At 42.3% G+C, this 17,086-nt stretch overlaps 1 protein-coding gene across 1 annotated transcript in view; it reads left to right on the top strand. All coding sequences in view use genetic code 11, as the record gives it.

The window, feature by feature from the left end:
- Positions 1-17,086, top strand: part of EGR_07524 (hypothetical protein) — a gene marked incomplete at both ends in the record, with an annotated part of 19,690 nt that overhangs the window by 1,977 nt on the left and 627 nt on the right. Inside the window, 12 exons of the mRNA XM_024496773.1 lie at positions 4,285-4,345; positions 4,380-4,566; positions 5,371-5,457; positions 5,904-6,073; positions 6,124-6,226; positions 6,294-6,415; positions 6,720-6,989; positions 10,473-10,608; positions 10,647-10,719; positions 10,797-10,884; positions 14,287-14,481; positions 15,467-15,623. Of these exons, the coding sequence (XP_024348844.1) occupies positions 4,285-4,345; positions 4,380-4,566; positions 5,371-5,457; positions 5,904-6,073; positions 6,124-6,226; positions 6,294-6,415; positions 6,720-6,989; positions 10,473-10,608; positions 10,647-10,719; positions 10,797-10,884; positions 14,287-14,481; positions 15,467-15,623 (1,649 nt within the window). The remainder of the gene's footprint in view (positions 1-4,284; positions 4,346-4,379; positions 4,567-5,370; positions 5,458-5,903; positions 6,074-6,123; positions 6,227-6,293; positions 6,416-6,719; positions 6,990-10,472; positions 10,609-10,646; positions 10,720-10,796; positions 10,885-14,286; positions 14,482-15,466; positions 15,624-17,086) is intronic.

Below are 17,086 nucleotides of genomic sequence, written 5' to 3'. Positions count from 1 at the left end.
TGCCTTGTAGGAGCGGTTTACTAGCCTGACTGTGAGATTTCCTTTTGCCCCTGTTCAGCTGCTGTATTCTTGGGATGTGTTAAACCGAATAAGCACAGCTTTTCAACATCGACTGTCTTTTAGCTCGATTACGTGTTCCCCTTCCTTCTTGTGTTTAAGCTGGTAAGTGTAAATGGCTGCCCCGATCCACGAGATTTTACAAGCACCTGTTGGTTTAACATATCAAGATGCAACAACTTTGGGCTTTTCCAATCTCACTTTTGGCAAATGAGTTGAATTTTGTTTATGACACGGGATATCATCAAATGGCTCTCCTTGCCGCCTCCTTTACCGATGACCAAGATTGGCGTTGCCTTTGTGCTCCATGCTGTATTTCAGCTTTTAGAGATTTGCACTCACTCCCCGTTTCTCGAATTCCTACTTCCATTTGCAGTTTCTCTCACTTATTGAGGTACTAATAATATTTGTTTTCGCTATTGACTGTTGGCAATGGCATCTAAGCGTCGAGCCAAGTCGGGAGAGGAGTAGTGATGTCCGGAGATGGCTGATGCGTTGGCTCTGACTACTATGATGCAATGTAAAGAGTCACATTGCGAGCAAAGCATTGTTAGTATTTCAAAAGTAAGCTGCACATTTTGGTCTATACCCTCTGGATTGAAGTAAATTGAGATCCACTTTAAGCACCAGTTTCATTTTCCAAGGATTAAGCTTACAGGCAGGTTAAGCGGATCTCTTTCGGTAGTATTGATAGCTATCTTGTTACTGAACCTCCACTAGGTGGGGAATTCCCGTCGTTCATTTTTGCACTATAAGCATATGCATTTGAAAGCAATTTGGGGGCTTGTGGGGTAAAGTTACGCGCTACTAGTCCGGAGAGTCAAATGGCTGAAGACTGAAGAGGCTTGCAATGCGAACGCAGTGCAGATTTTCGTTGTTTTTATGAAAGTTCTGAATTATTCCTTCTTTTCCAGCTAAACATTGCACTCAAATACAGCCCCCGGGTTGACATAGAAAATGTGAAAGCAATGCAAATTAAAGCTAGTTTACAAGTGCGATACAAACAAACTTGGCAAAGCAGTACCCGCCGCTGTATACAAATGATTTGGCTTCCGTATTAGCTAGGTGATCTATGATATCAGTCGGTGTGAAGAGGAAAACAAAGATCATTACCTGAGCTGTTTCCTAAAGCCAACCTCTTCTCGCTTTGGGGTTACGTCTATCATGCCCTGAGCTGGCCTAATGCCTGTGTGCAGGGTTGGTTGATTAAATTTTGACCTTCAAATAGGCAAGAGATCTCAAACACTTGCCTAGATTTAGCAGAGGATCCATTCATAAAGTAAGAATTAAGCCATGTGCACGATGTTACTGTTGTTAATACGGTTTTGATTAATTTTAAATGACAAATTGTTTGATTTCTGATATTTTGGACTACTACAGCATAAACCCCAAACCATAACTCTTGCCCCCTTTTGCATTGCTTTTCTCCCTTTCCCTCTCTTTTTGTATTTTGTTATTATTGCTTTTATTACTGAACGTACTCCCAAAGTTGCCATTGTTTCCACTTTTGAGTTTCTGCGTGGTCCTCGCGTCGTCGCTAGTGCTGCAAAAACTGCTTCCCTGTAAAACTGGCTGTTCGCCGCGCTAACCACGGTAGATACAACACGTAGAATGAAGGCGATTCTCTGCTTGAATCGCCTTCTGCCCGATTCTGTCTCTGCCCGCATTGTACGTTTAAGCTAGTGAGAATGAGATGATGTGGTTATATCATGCAGGCTTGCAAGCTATAACTCACTTAGTTATTTTCTTTTCATAGGCCGCGATTAGCATTCCGAATGCATTGGCTCATGAAGGGGAGGATAACCGTTAATGTTTGCCATAAATTTCCTATTAGTTCTCGTGAATGGCCTTTAAAATCACCCGGACTAAATTTGTTAAACGGCCGCTTCTTTTACATATTTAGCATTATTTTAAATTTAGCGTTGTTTCAACATATAGATCTAGGTGTACCTTTTTTCTTTCGATAAGGATTTGGATTTGAGACAATTTGCAATAATTACCGCTTTCAGTAATATTTTGCTTTTATCAGTTTAAACGTGACTACATAATAATATATTGTGGAGCGAGACTCATCGGTCTCCGCTTCCCTACTCCTAGCGTTCTTAGACAAGCCCAATTGATTCATTTTGGACATATTTATTAGAGATGGAAAGATGGAGAGGGAAAATACAACGTCCAAGAAGGAGGGGAACCGCAGTCACTAAGTGCGAGAGAGGACGATTCAGTCACGAGATTCGAATTTCCTACTTGCCTCCTCCTTGAAAGGTACATTAAAACAACATAAGTATTACAATATACTATTAGCTTGACATTCAGTGGCACATATTTGCATTCTGGTGGGTAATCAACACTTCGGAATCTCTCCCTACTCTGATGAGATTTACAGCGATCTGCAATACAATGGTGGCTCATTCCTCAGTATTGGTAAGGCGCTACTTTTGTCCTTTTGAATCAGCCCCCTTGTACCTCTTTGGGTGGGCTGGCCTTCGGGCCGTGCCAGCAGCCTAAACACCTTCTCTGCGCTAAATATATATTCTGCCCTAATATCGTGTCTTTTTTCGTCTTCAGCGAGTCTCAGGACGCTACATTGGTTGCAGCGGAAAGCGAACCCGATCCTAAAGGGCAAGTATCCTGTTTTTCACTTCTGTGTGATAAACCTTAATGGAGCGGAAGAAGTACATATGCTAATGATGGGAGAATGGTGATGGCTCCTAATAGAAGGGTTGAAGTTGACGTGTTCTGCAACAAAGCTATTAACAACTGAAGCGACACTAGCTGTGAACCATCCGGAAGTTTTGTTACGGACTTTCCCTACCGTTCCCCATGAACTTGTATCAAATCCCATCCTTTCTTACACAAATCTACTTTTAGTCCAGTGTTCCTACATCCATTCATGGACACGCATGATGGCCAGCGCAATTCCCCGTAGTGAATCAAGTTCCCAAACCAGACGAAACTCCAGATTCAGTCAAGCTGCCAAGAGGGATCAGTGACATTGAGGTCAAGTATCGCCTCAGTTGCACGCTAGTTTGGTAACTGGCACGGTCGGATCGCACCGACTACGTTGTAATGGCTGACGCGGGAGGCTGACCTGAGGGAGCGCCAGGGACAACCCCCAAAAGAGGAGGGAGGCTATGTAACGCGATAATGGTTCATCCCTTGGTATTGGTGAGGCGCCGCTCTTGTATTAGGAATTAGCCCTCTTGTACTTTGCTGGATGGGCTGGCCTTCGGGCCAGGCCAGTAGCCCAAACATCTTCTCCGTGCTAAATATGTGTATTCTGCCTGAGTAATGGGTCTTCTTCAGGGAAGTCTCGGGACGCTGCAGATATGTTTGTTCTACCACACCTTTCTAATCCACAACAGGCTCAGTTAAACTACCATCGTGATTTCACCGAAACCAACCCCCATCGAAGAAAAAACAGTCCTCTATTTCTAGTGAGACCTCCACATCCTACTCGAACTCTCACCTTAACAATGGGTTATGCACTATGGAAATTAGTTATGTTGAACAAAGGCTTTGAAGCCGGAGGTTAATGAGAGGAACGAAAACATTGTCATGATGTTTCTTATACGCCTTCTTTTAGTAAATTCTGTGCTCTTGCGCAGGCGCAGTAAACAACCGTAGAAATGAAATGATAACGAACATCTTTAAATTGTTACATAACATAAAGTACTCCAGTTCCGCCTTGTCCAAAGTTTTTATTTCTCATTAAAGCGACCTTCCGCTTTTAAGCAGCATAATTTTAAAATTTTTGAATTTGCTTTATTGCCGGCTATATCCTTTTGGTTCACTTGTTAATTTATAGGCCTAATCACGTAGGCTCCGAACTTCAGGGTCATTTGGGACCTGCTTTATGTATGGCAATGCAGTAAGGATTTGCTTGGAGGTTCTGATATTCGCTTTTATGACATATTAATGTTTTTCATCCTTTCTTCTTATCATTACACCACTTACTCCTCTACCTGTTCTATCTTGACCATAAGTGCGCTCCTTAATACTTATCACTCGTTTTCTGCCTGAAGGCTGGTATTTAGTGCGTACAGCCTTGGCTAGGATTATTAAGACTGCTTTTTCAACTGTGAAATTGGGCAGACCTATGTACTCTGCCATCTACTCTCACTTTTCCGTTTTATTCATCTGCTGTCCAAAGTTATAGACGCCATATCAGCTAGGTGCAAAGAACCTCATTGTTTTGATCGCAGTGTTTTTTCGTACTCTTCCTAGCCCTTTTGATTGAAAACGGGAACAAAAGGGATGCCTTCGGTCCACCAGAAGCCATTAATGCGTGTGACAAAATCTCTTTCTGGCACTGAGTTTAGTTCTGCACTCTTTTCGCCGTGGTTGTGTGAACTTCGCCAGGATTCCATTACTTCATTTTGTGATTTGGTCAACCGCCTCATCAAGAAGTTGGAAGTCGCTCCAGAGGTATACTCCTTTTTTCCAGATTCGTTGTTGGCCGACCAACTTGTTGATTCTAAACGACGCCAAGATGCATTTGAGCCCTTAGTACGTCTTTCCGTTCATTTCATTATCGTTAATAGCAGACCTCAAATTTTGGGCTAGAGTTTCAGCATCGCAGTTTTAGATGCTGAATCACTTTAGCATGCTTTTAATCGAATAAGATCCATTGTACTATTTGCAATGATGGGTTGCTTGGGGCTGTATATTCTTTACCGCAGCTTACTATTTTTTATACCTCATTCTGGGGGCTTGTAACTTTTGTTCTCACATATCTTGCAATTTCTCCTCTGTTTTTTCAAGCTCCATTTGCGGTCACCCTCTTTATGAGTACCATAGACCTCGTATACTTAACTAAAGTGATTAGCCTACGTAATTTTTCCCATACTTCGTGTGTAAGTGTTTTTATACTTCTTTTCATGCTTCCTGTGTTGTAATGGCAGGTTCCGTTAAATTTTGGACATTTTTCTGCATTTTCGTTCTTTGAATCGAACACGCTCGTATTTAGGGAGGGAATCCATTTTCCACTCACTCTTGAGTAATTTGAAAAATTCTTAATAATCAGTAGTCAATTCAACTTGTTCCTCCCTTTCAAGGCGCATAAAAACATGCGTATCTTTTGCGAGTGACTCATGTGCATCTTGAGTCAGTCGGATCCAGATGCCGTTACTTAGAATGACAGGCACCAGTTACAGTGCATGCACGAAAAGCGCGTAGTGATGCACGAAATGGTTTGTGAATAATAAATCACCTCAAAACTCCTGATTACCCATTTGTACAGGGGACTTCAAGCATAGTACTGTGATAGGATGCTTACCCGCTTAGTAGTAGGATTTTGGAATGGTGTTGCAGTTTAGAAACTGGCTCCAGGGTCGTTCCGTCAGTGGTGACCCAGGCTTTGGAAGCTCCGTTCCCAACTCAGCTTCGATGACCATTCCTGTGAGCATTCAGCTAGCTTATGGAACGCCTGTTGGGCACCCAATCCACCCTAATGTTGGACATGAGCTGAATCTGTTTCCTGTGGAACGGTGAAAGCAGCACAATCATTTTTGAATATTTGCAATTTCGAAAAGCTGTCGCATGCTCATTACTGAGACAGTTTTCTTTCCCTGACCAAGATGCTTTATTTGGACTATTTTTTGTGCCGGGTGTTAGTTAGATGCTAGAATAGGTTTTAAGTGTAGCAGCTGATTATGTCGAAAAATAAGTGTATTCTGCACTCCTCGAAGTTTGCTCATTTTTTACCCAAAGGTCCCGACTTACCTTGAACATCTTTCACCAGCTAACTTTGCACACTTATACAGCAGAAAAGGCAGAACGTTTAACCAATTGTCCTTTATTTGTTCTCCCCACCTGGAGACAAATGAGTGTTTCCTTTATACCAGAAAGTGACCAACGGGTCTGCAACTGTGATATGCATCGACAATGTGTGGCAATGGGACCCAATCAGCGCGGTAAATGCCTATCTGCGCTCCGCGAGCATTGTTGACCAGATTTTCACGCGATTGCCCTGCTCTGAGGAGGGACACACTCTCGTGGACTGGCGCCGGCTCAGGTACCCACCTTTGCCTCCTTCCCTCTTATCTCAATTCTCTGCTTCTTCAGTAAGAGCAGGGACTTTCCGAGTCTTCAGATGATTCTGGCCACAAGCACCTCGGAGGCGGGACGGCAGCTACTAATGGACCTATTTCTGTGCCAAAAACAGGCTGTAGGTTGAAGTGCTTTCTCTCTTCTACGCTTTTTTGGGCGTTGACTCGTTTTGTTGCCTGTTTTAGGAGGAGATTAAGCTGATCCAAATGTCTCTCATTGACGTCGCATTGAACTTAAACACACCGGACGTGGACAAGCTGATAAAGAGTGCGGAGCCCTTTCAGGCTATTCCCAGAGCTGTTTTTAAGTTAGTTGAGACTGTTGAGGTTTAAAATAGCTTTTTGTAAATTTGCCTATTGCAGAATTATTTGCAAGCGTAAAAGCAAATGGAAGCTATTTTGCATCCAGCTGCTGTCTTATCCATTTACATTCCGGGTGAATCATTCCTCCTGTTTTCGGATTAAGGTACTTTGCACCACCTTTTGACCTCATCTAATAGCGGCTTTTCCGTATTGCCCTCCGTCATCAAGTCAGACAATCATAGTATCTGCATCCATTAGGCAGTTCAGTCTTTGTAAACTAACCCCCCAAATGAACCACCTCCATTGTAGCATTCTGTGCCAACGCAAACGCTACGACTACCTTCCGGTGGTGGAGTTAGCTGTTGCCGCGGCGGAGGCAAAGGCAGCGGCAACCCCCGAAGCGCTTAAAGTGGGTTCAACCGCCACCAGCGCCAGTGTGGAGGGCCTGCTGCGACGCTATGAAAACGCACTGATGTTGGCACACTCTGAGGACGCTGCCTCTGATGCCTCTCTTCTCACCGATGACGACGGGCTGCAGCACTGCCGACCCATCCTCCTTAACGCTCTTCGTGACGCCTCGTGAGCAATCCCTTGACTACTTCCTTTATAGAGGCTTGTGGTTTCGTGGTTACTTCATTTCTGCCTGTCTTCTTTCACGTTGCAATTTTTAACATCGTATCAACTTGTTATTATCGCCATTTTTCTCCTCAAAAGTGCTTGTTTTCATAGATCCGTCCCGCACCACACTCGTCCCCTTCTCCGTTTTTGGCTTGAGTTTACTTACGGTTCTTGTGTTTCCGGCTGTTCCTCTTAGCCTAGACATCGTGGATACGACTTTAATATCCCTACCTCCCAACTTTTCATTCGTACCAGTGTCATCATTTTTTTCTCCTTTTCGTTGTGTTTGGTGCTGTTTGCTGCTGTTGTGAGAGGACTCTTTTAAATGTAAGCCTAATTAACTGGTTTTTCTTCTGTTTATGGCGTAAGAATCTTGTGTTTTTTTTTCTATTTCTCTCCCTTTCCCCTCCCTCTGAAAGCCATGTTCGGACATCATCATTGAAATTGGTTTTGCACCTTTCCAAGTCATCTTCACCTTCTGGCAACACTCATTTGCCAATCGCTGAAGCCAACTCCAGGGTTTTTGTGAAACCCTCCTTGAGAGGCAAACCAGACTTGTTTCTATTTGTATCAGCAGGCTTAAAGTCTTTTTCAGTGATATTTTCATGCATTTCCTTGGAATTTATCTCTACCAAAACCGTAGTCATCCTTGTCTTGTGAATCTTTCATGGCTAAAATTGATTGTGCTTGTGTCAAATGCCCGATCTGGTGCACAAAAGTCTGCATCAGCAGTACAGGCAATCTTTCTCTTAAAGTGTTTGGAATTATCATAGAAAGCGGAAATTAGGGTGACAAGTCTAGACCATTAGCTCGGCGTTTGTTCGGCTGTCAATTACAAGAATAAGGTTACCAAAGTATTCATGTGTCCTTCGGTATAGCTCACTGAAATGGCTCAGTGCAAGCTGTGGAGACCTGTAGAATGCGATTGTTTACATGATTTATGAGGCATTGATAGTCTTCATCCCTCCCTCTACCACTTTTTTGTTATTTTGAATCCCCATAGAATGTCGTATTTAATTCATAGCATTTGGGCAAGATGCGGTGTCAGAGCACACGGCTTAGACATGATTCCTGTGGATCACCGCCAGATGATGAACTGTTACGTTCGGGAAGGCCCTCTGTTCTTAATAGCCAAGATGCGCCACATGGTCCCATTTACTTTTAGTAACGATTTGCGCAGTGAGTACTGAATCATTTGGTTCATGGCTACATCATATATGAAGGGGAAGTCGTGGTGGTAGCTCAACAAAAGGCTATCATCCGCTTGCCAGGCTTTAACAGTGGACGAGAAGGTTTCTTGCTGATTTGTGATGCGAAATAGCTTTTGAATGCATTGGAACATTGGTTGAGCGACAAATGCATCGCATCATAGCATATTGGTTATCCTTTAACTATTCACTCACTACCCAGCCCACACTTCTAGGACACGCACTGCTCGACATTGTGTTTGTGGTGGACTGCTGATGAGTTTTTGTGCTATTGATTGTTTACCTACTGAAGGCAAAGCTGTAATTACGCCTGAATCCTATCTACCAAGAAGAATTTCTTGAGAAACTGGCAGGTTCGGTCAGTAAAATGGAGGGATATGTGAGATCTGGAGTTTAGGACGGGAGAAGGGAGACATGGCTCACCCCATCCTTCGAGTTCCCCTGATAGTGTTTTTCAGGAAACGATTATCGTTTTAACCGGCATTACCATTAAAGAGTAGAATAGACAAATGGAGGATGAAGGTAGCTGGGGCTAGATTTTTTCTGACTTCCAGGGCCAAGGCGTTTTATAAATGTAAACTTGGCAAGCTTGTATTGTACTGGGAAGTGATAATGGATTGCAACGGCCATTATTTCAATGATTTAAGTATTTAAAGCTTTCTGCGGTTATTTAGTTATCATGAAGACTACATGAATCTAATTGATCCCCTTATGTGTCGTTTGTGTTCTCTTGTTTAGAACATTGAGAACCTCAGAAGAACGCTCCCACCTTGATGCTTCAGGAGTTTTTATGTGACTCTTTCTTGGCACTTTCTTCTAGGAGCAATCACAATTCGTGCTGTGGTTGATTTCCCTCTGTTTGGTCAATATTGCGTGGGGATACGCTTCATGTGTGTTGATCTCATTTTCTATCCCAAGGCAATTGAGAAGAAAGTACGGGAGGAATAGTCTCCAATGCTCCGAAGGCCATGCACGTACCCATGCAATGAGAAGGATGAGTTTGGAAATACGAAATTGGAGTCTCTGTTCTTTGAAAGTCTCCATTCTTCCCTTTTTTGATTGGAAACCTAACGTTTCCGTGCTCACACATTAGCAATTCTTGATTTGCTTTGTAGCACCACTTGCTTGGCTCATTTCTCTTTGAGGCATTCCACATTACCTCGCACTTGTGACTTCTTGATGTTTTTTTCTGCTGCTACTGCTGGTGCTGCAGCAGATGGTGAGCGCTTCCACCGCACACATATTTTCAAGGTTCTTATTATAAACTCCTTTTCTATAATCGAAAAATTGGTGAATTTTTCACGACAAGGAGCCTGCTTTCATGCTCCTCTAACAGTTGGGTAGACGCACACTTTGACGGATAGAAGGCTGTCATGAAACTTGTTCACTTAGATCCTGCTTATTCCTGAACAGGTCTATAGTATTACCGTGTACGCATATGGATTTGATTAATTGTAGGACAACTTTTTTGGTCATGGTAGAGTTGGGTCAGACTTAGTATTGAGGTGATGTCGATGACGTTCCTTCAACTCATATTTACAACGTGCACCCGACACATAAGTTTTTGGGACTTAAACATGCCCGTCGGTTTGTGTCTGTTGGATATGTTATTATTCCGAATTTGCTGCCTCATATTGCGGCGTCTTTGGGAGGATGTATGAGCCATTAAGTTTTATCATATGTCTCATTTTCTCGTGTTCAACTGAGTTGGACGGGGATCGCAATCCGAAACAAAATTACCCATCTTTTGGTAATCGTGTCAGGGTTTTCCTTAATTTTTGCATCAATCAAAGCAAAGCTCTTGATTGTGGTTGCCAAGAAGTTTGTCGTGGTAATTCATCACCCACCTGTCCATCCCTTTCGGTTTTTTTTAACATGATATCTCATAAATCACACAAGCAATGCATTTCCCCAGATGTATTTCGATCGTTTTATCCCCCACTCAGTTATCAAATAAATCATCGTCAAAGCAAATGGACCACTTTATAAAGCCTGTAGACGTAACTCTTAAAAGGGTACATGAAATATCCCAATTGTGCGTGATGTTAAGGTTTACATTAAGCTTTTGAAATACATTTATGATCTCTCATATGACATCATTAAATGAAAAACTGACTGTTTTGGAATATTTACGATATCGTACCACGGAGTACTTTAATTAGGAAAATCTTTCTCTTGTAACTAAGTGAGTGGAGTGAGTAATTTATGTTTATTCACCTTTTTCACCCCTTACCAGCCAACTAGACAATCCGGATGAGGTTTTACTCGTGTTAATCCGGTTTATCTGGCTTCTGCCCTCGCGCGGCTGCAATCCAAACTCCAGAGCCAACGCTCCTCTCATCAACACTATTGATGTGCGTCTGGTTTACAAAGTACTCTCTCCACTGGTTCCTGGCATTCCTCTTCTCAGCTTCTTCCCCTCCTCTTTCAGAGCATTTTTCAAACCGCTACCTCCACTGCTTCCTTCAAGGGCTCTGCTTTAGGTGAGTCCCCCTTACTCTTTTTTGAGCAGTTTTTATGGAAGTAATGAAAATATTTTTTTATGGTTTGCTGACATTAGAGAAGTTCCTGAAGATGCACAACCCTGAATCAATGGGACGGTGCCTATTGGGCGCAGCCTACCGACGTCACTTGCTGCCCGCCTATCGGTAAGGCCCATGCCCTTACTCCTCCTTTCTTGTTGAGTGTTAACTTTTTGGAATGCAAGCATGAGATATCCCGACTAGTAGTTTTTTTTGAACTGGTAATCTTTGCTCATAAGTTATGGTCACGGATCCCTCGAGCGATAAGTTTCGGCGACGATACCCTATTGTCATTTAGTAATCAGCGTTTTCTGTTTTTTTTTTTCGTCGATTAGGCTATTTCTTTCAACAATTCTTTAAAGAGATATCTTGGTTCGTTCATCTTTTGCACTTGGTTTCGCAGACTTTGGATAGGTATACTAACGTACCGCAGTATAACCTGGAGTTAAATGTTCATAACAAAACTAATGACGTGTTTGCTGGCAACTTACAGCAGGCAGTGAGGATGGGCCGATCATCCGGGGCAATGCTCACTCGATTGATACATATCGCCCCCATAGATAACGCTGCTGCACCTAAAGATCTTACATAGAATAACAAATTGTCGTGATTTTCTAGGCATTTTCGTATTTTATAAGGCTGTATTTCTGGCTTACCCTGACTTTCCTGTTACAATGCCTCATTAGTTGTATCATTGCTTTGAATACTTTTATCAGGCTACATTTCTATTCAGAGCCTGGTAATAGCACCCTTTTCGTTGGGCATTAAAATACATTTTTACTTGAAATGACTGTTATTGATCAAAATCTCCCAACCATTGAGCGATTTTGGAAATTAGAGTTGTGCGAGAAATTTCCTTGCTTGATTCTAGTTCCATGCACACGGTTCCCTTAGCCCAGTCAGGAGAGTTGCTAATATCAAAGGTTTTAGAAAATTATGCTATTGCTTTTTTTCCCGTTTAACAAGTTGGGTTTGCTTAAATTTAATCGGTACTTCGCTATTTCCTCAGTAATCAACTCTCACTATAGCGTCCCGAAAATTTCTTGAAGGCGAGAGGGGACACTACATATGCAGCGTACAGAAGAGATGTTGGGGTTACTGGCATGGCCCAGAGCTCAGCGTACATTAGCGGAGCTCCTTTCCCAAAACAGAGTTTAACAAACAAATAACGTGGTGCATTCATTGACCAATCAGGCTTTTGTATTATCTGGCTTCTTTTATGCTCTTTTTTGGCGTTTTTCTAGGTGGTGCGATCTATGCCTAAAAATAGTCTAACTTTGGCCGATATTCAAACTTTCGATATCTGCCTCTTGCAAAATGCTATGATTTATTCACAACAAGCACTTTCCTTTCGTGAACTTGTTTTTTTTTCAGTGCTTTGCATGACCATGGCGCGTTCCCACCTACACTTGTATATTGTATGCATCTGATGTTGAGTCTCTGACAGTGATGTAAACCTTCCAGTAGATCATCTGGCTAGCTGCTGTCACTGCGATCTGATTGTGCTGTCTGTCTATGCTCAGGAGGGCTCTTTACTTTGTCATGAGGAGTAGGCTGAATTGCCAAGTAGTTCTCGTGGTGCTTCATTAAACCCTGCATAATTCACCTAATGAAAATCCCTGGTAAAAATTGTTATGTTACCATTGAAATTCTTTTGAAATAACATGAATACATTGGCTAATTACTTCTAAGTTTCCATAGTTTCGTTTAAGCTCATGCTTTTGGAGGTTGCGTCGCTTTTACAGTTTTACAATGTAAATAAATCTCTTTTTACTTTTTATTGCTCTGCAGCCACTTTGGCGCTTTTCGGCGTTAAATTTGTACGGACTCCACTCCTTTAAACGGACACATTATCATCGAAGAAGGCATTTCCTTAGTTCCTCTCAATTCCTCTTCTTACCTACCAATCAGCTTCCCGTGTGTCTCGTTCTTTATTTAATTCACTTTATGGAGATTTTTGACTTTACTCAAGTCGATTGTGCCCTTACCTGCTGACAGGCGGCATTGATGTATGAGAGCGCTGCTAAAAGCACCTCCAAATAGTTTCTTAGCACCTAGAATCCACCACAGCTGAATCAGTATTAGGTACACCATTTGCGAAAATCGTTCATGGCTGTTCATTAATTTTGCTTGTTTTTATTATTTAAAACGCTAGTACTAGCTTTTCGTGAGTACATGTGGAATCAGATAGGCTTTAACCGATTGTAATGGTGTAGAAGTATTCCCTCGGACTATTCATTTGATAAATGGATATCATTTCTTGATTATGCCTGATTCAGGGCTCAAATCTTGCATCCGGGCGATCTTACTAACCTGACTCCCTCCAAAAGTAAAATTTGAACATTGTCGGCAGTCTATTCCCTACGAATTCTTATTTCCAGTCCAACTCTTTGGGTTAGTTGGCTTTGAATGCTTTCATTCACTAGGCTTATTTTAAGCCCATTAGACTGCCTGTTTGGATTGGTGCCTTGGGTTTGGATGCACATGGGTTTTGCCCACTTTTCGTAGTTTCCATATACTGTTTTATTACTTTACTGGAATGGACTTTCAGATTAGGAGTGGAAAGGTGTCAGAAGCTGACATACGCGTCTCCGATATGGCTTGTTGATTCAATTGGTGTAGATCTTGCCTTATCTTCGAAGACTTAAATGACCAAACTCGGAGGATATTGGTGACCATTATTATTCCTTAAATGATCTAAATTTTCACCGAATCAAACGAAATTTGCCGTCTTTCATGGTACCGTTGCTAATATTACCAAACCGGCTGTTCCCGAAAAAATTTTTACTGGGATTAAAGGACAAAGGCATGAGGTACAGGCATCTCTTGCAGGTCTTATCTCTATTGCTTCGATTTCAGTACTTCTTTTATTTCCAAAAGATGCACTCACCCTGGTGTGTGATATTCAGAGAGCGTAAAGGCTTTTTCTTCGGTTTTGGTAGCATGGCAAAGCACTAGATCCTCCTAATTTTGATCATTAATCACAGTTCTGATGAAGGTATTGCATGGGCAAGTTTTGCCTGCTCAATTAAGTTTTCTACATCGTGCTATGCGGAGGATACTTGCAAGATTCAGCTCAATTTTCATTTTAATTTTGACTATTAGACGGTCGTCTCTGATGTACTGCTTGCTATAAGCAGTTTTTACAAAAGTGAGTTCTTTATGAATGATTGCATTAAATTGACCATGTTATAAGAAACTGATACCGGAATACTATTTTGGCTATCGCATCAGACATTCCAAGATTTTAATGCCAAATATCTGACCTACAAATTAATCCTAAGGCTGGAAGTGTTGGAATGCTGTGCTTAGATTCTCACAAACACTGGCGTCGATGTCATCCCTGGAAAGCATGGAAGATTCACAGTTTTTAGTCTTTGAATAAATGGAATATAAGGTGGCTTTTTTGGCTAAACTTAAAAGCGATGGTTGTGGGGACTTATCTGATTGTCGAAATTGCGGTGCTTCATCTGTTGTCTCCTTGCAGCACACTCATTCAATGCATTCTCTCTCTTATGTGGTCTGTAGAGAGAGTGTACGCTACGTGGGTTTCCCGCAGCTGGTCTCGCCGGTGGTGCAGATGTTCAAAGACCTCACAGCAGCGCACCATCAGCCCTCTGCCGCTTCGTCCGCGCTCCAATCTCTGCGACATCGATCCACCGTCTCCGCAGCCGGTTCCACTGCCTCCGATAGCAGTGATCCCACCCTGCTCTCCAATGTCAGGTCGGCTCCCTCTCCACCCTTCCCTTTATAAAGTAGTTTAAATCTTGCATAACTACTGAAATGAGGGCCAAATTGATTTGACTGGCAATACAGATAAGTGACAGGATTAAGTTCCTAGGAAAATTTTGGAGTTTTATCTACTTCCGCTCATTTTTCCCCTTCAATCATTAGAAGTGGGTTGAGGTCTTGGGCATATGCTAAAATGAAGGCAAATCTAGTTTGTTTTTTTTTTCGTTAGAGAAACTGTGAAAACCAGCTTGTCATAGATGTAATTTTCGAGGGTATTAACACCTATCGGAAATTTTTTTGTCGATTTGCTCTACTTTTTCTAAAAACTGCTTAATACCATGCGCTAATTTAGCAAAAGCCACGCCGGCAAGTTTGTAGTGATGTTTGGATCCGGGAGTGAAATATTTCAAGGATCTTATAGCCATCATTCAACTCGATTGGGGTTGTGTTAGTAGAAATGTCATCAGGTCTTCTCTATCCCTCGGTTGAGGGGGGTTCAAGTCCATGGACTTCGGCTTTAGGTAACACATCATCAGGTTGCTGTTCAGCTATCCCCTTATTCGTCTTTTCTCAAAGGTGGTTGGGTTTTTTGCGTATATGCTGGTCTGCGAGTCAATTTGGTTTGGTTAGGAAGGGCTCACCTAGCGAGATAATGATAACAGATTAGTGGAAGCATGAAGTTTTTTTGAAGTCAACGAGACCGATCTCGTCATTGCCTGCAAACGAATTATCCTTCGAAGTGTTGACGATGTCGTGTGCATTGTAACATTCCATCGAGATTACAATAAAACGTGGAATATTAGATGGTCTAGGCTACGATCAATGGGGGAAATTGCCTTATTGAAGATTTGAAAGTGTCTTGAACTCTAATAAGAGGAAGACGCTTCAATTTGATTTAGTTTCATCATGCTTCAATATTGGTCTATCACTTTCTACCAACAACTAATCAGTAGGCCTTTCCTGTTTCTTATTTTAGCAAATTCATAGCAATGAGTGGAGTGGTGGTGGGTCGGCGGGCGCCAGCCCCCTACGCCGCTCCTCTGGTGATTCTCGTTATTCACGGCACCATCACATGGACACTGGCGCGGGACATCGTCTCTGCAGTTACCCGCAACGCTCCTCAATCCCTCGAAGTAAGCTATCGTGTCTTGCCATACTAATGCAACTAATGAGGAGCTTGTTAAGTATTTCAGCACAAGGCTGGTAGCTCTCCTACTGCGAATCTCCGCGTTGTCTATAGAATGTTGGTTGTTTATTTGGAATAAAGTCACTTTTATGAGTCCCGCTCATACAGCACCTTAGTTGGTCCTGCAGGCGCTCCAAGGTTTGCAAATATGGAAGTCGCTTCACTATTTGAAATACAAAAGGGTCGGGGGACTAGTGTGGGCCGATCTTCGTGTTACTGACGTGAAGAGAAGTTGGGAAGGCCCGCGTAGAAGCATTTACAAACATCGTTCCATGCAGCCTAATCGAATAGAACATTGGAATTTTACTCTCAAAATACGAGTCTACTTTTGTGTGCAGGCTGGACATGGGGATGGTAGAATTTTTTGATGTTGTAACAATGCGTCATGCCGTTGTGCCTCGGTTTTATTCACTGTGGTACTATTTGAGCCGATGAACGAAGACAATTTAGTAATCATATTCTCAATGCATGATTGCTGTATGAAAAAAGTCATTTGAGAGGTGCTATTGAAGCTTGAATGGGGTACAGGAGATGACGTTCCTTGAGATAAATAATAATCGTCATCGTTACTGGATCCAATTTGAATTCTCATGCAGAATGAAGAAAATCCCGGGAATCATTCTCTTTGGATATGTTTAGATATACTGCAAGGTTTCTATGTGGGTCATTTCTCAGGCTTTTTAAAGTCTCGATTGTTGTATTGGTGCTTACATTTTGGAATGGATGGCCTTTTCCGCTGTCGCAACATTTTAGCTTCTTCGTTCGGTTACGTGATAGTGCCTAATCATCATAGTCTGTGGGATTTTGTACTGATCTTTCTGTCTTAATTATATTTAGTGGAAGTCACATTGAATATTCCATCTCTAGGTGATTCCTTGTCAATCCAATTTGTAAAGCCAATGGGCTTGACTTTCGTATAGTGTTGAGTGGTGCCATCATTCATAAGTTTTGGGTAGCCATTACACCGCTTCTACCAATTAATAAGACTTAAGTGGCTATTGAGATACTACAGAAGTGTTAATTCCGTGATTAGAGCCATTCGCACTGGTGGCATTGATATCTTATCACAATCTATCGAACTGCTGCCTGAGATCTTCCTCTTATTCTCTTACTCAAGAAGGAAAGTCGCAAGTGAGAATTCTTCACACTTTATAAACGAGAAATTCCATCCCTTACCATCAGGTTATTGAATGTCAGAGATTCGTGTTTACCTGTAGACCTTTTCAATCTCCCGTTATTCTGTCATGAACTGCTTTGTACGTGTGTGATCACGGTCACTGTCGAGATCTCGTCCAGAAGAACTAAGGTGAGAACTTCAGTCAGGAGGCTCCTAGTGCCAGTAGCGTAGGCACACTGGGAGTACGGCGCGTGCGTATGTGCCTGCCGGCTAGTCTTCTGGAGTTCCAGGCC

This window comes from Echinococcus granulosus (genome assembly GCF_000524195.1).
Source record: "Echinococcus granulosus chromosome Unknown EG_S00079, whole genome shotgun sequence".
NCBI lineage: Eukaryota > Metazoa > Platyhelminthes > Cestoda > Cyclophyllidea > Taeniidae > Echinococcus > Echinococcus granulosus.
Note: the sequence above shows the minus strand (reverse complement) of the source record. Positions and strands in the feature narration are given on the sequence as shown.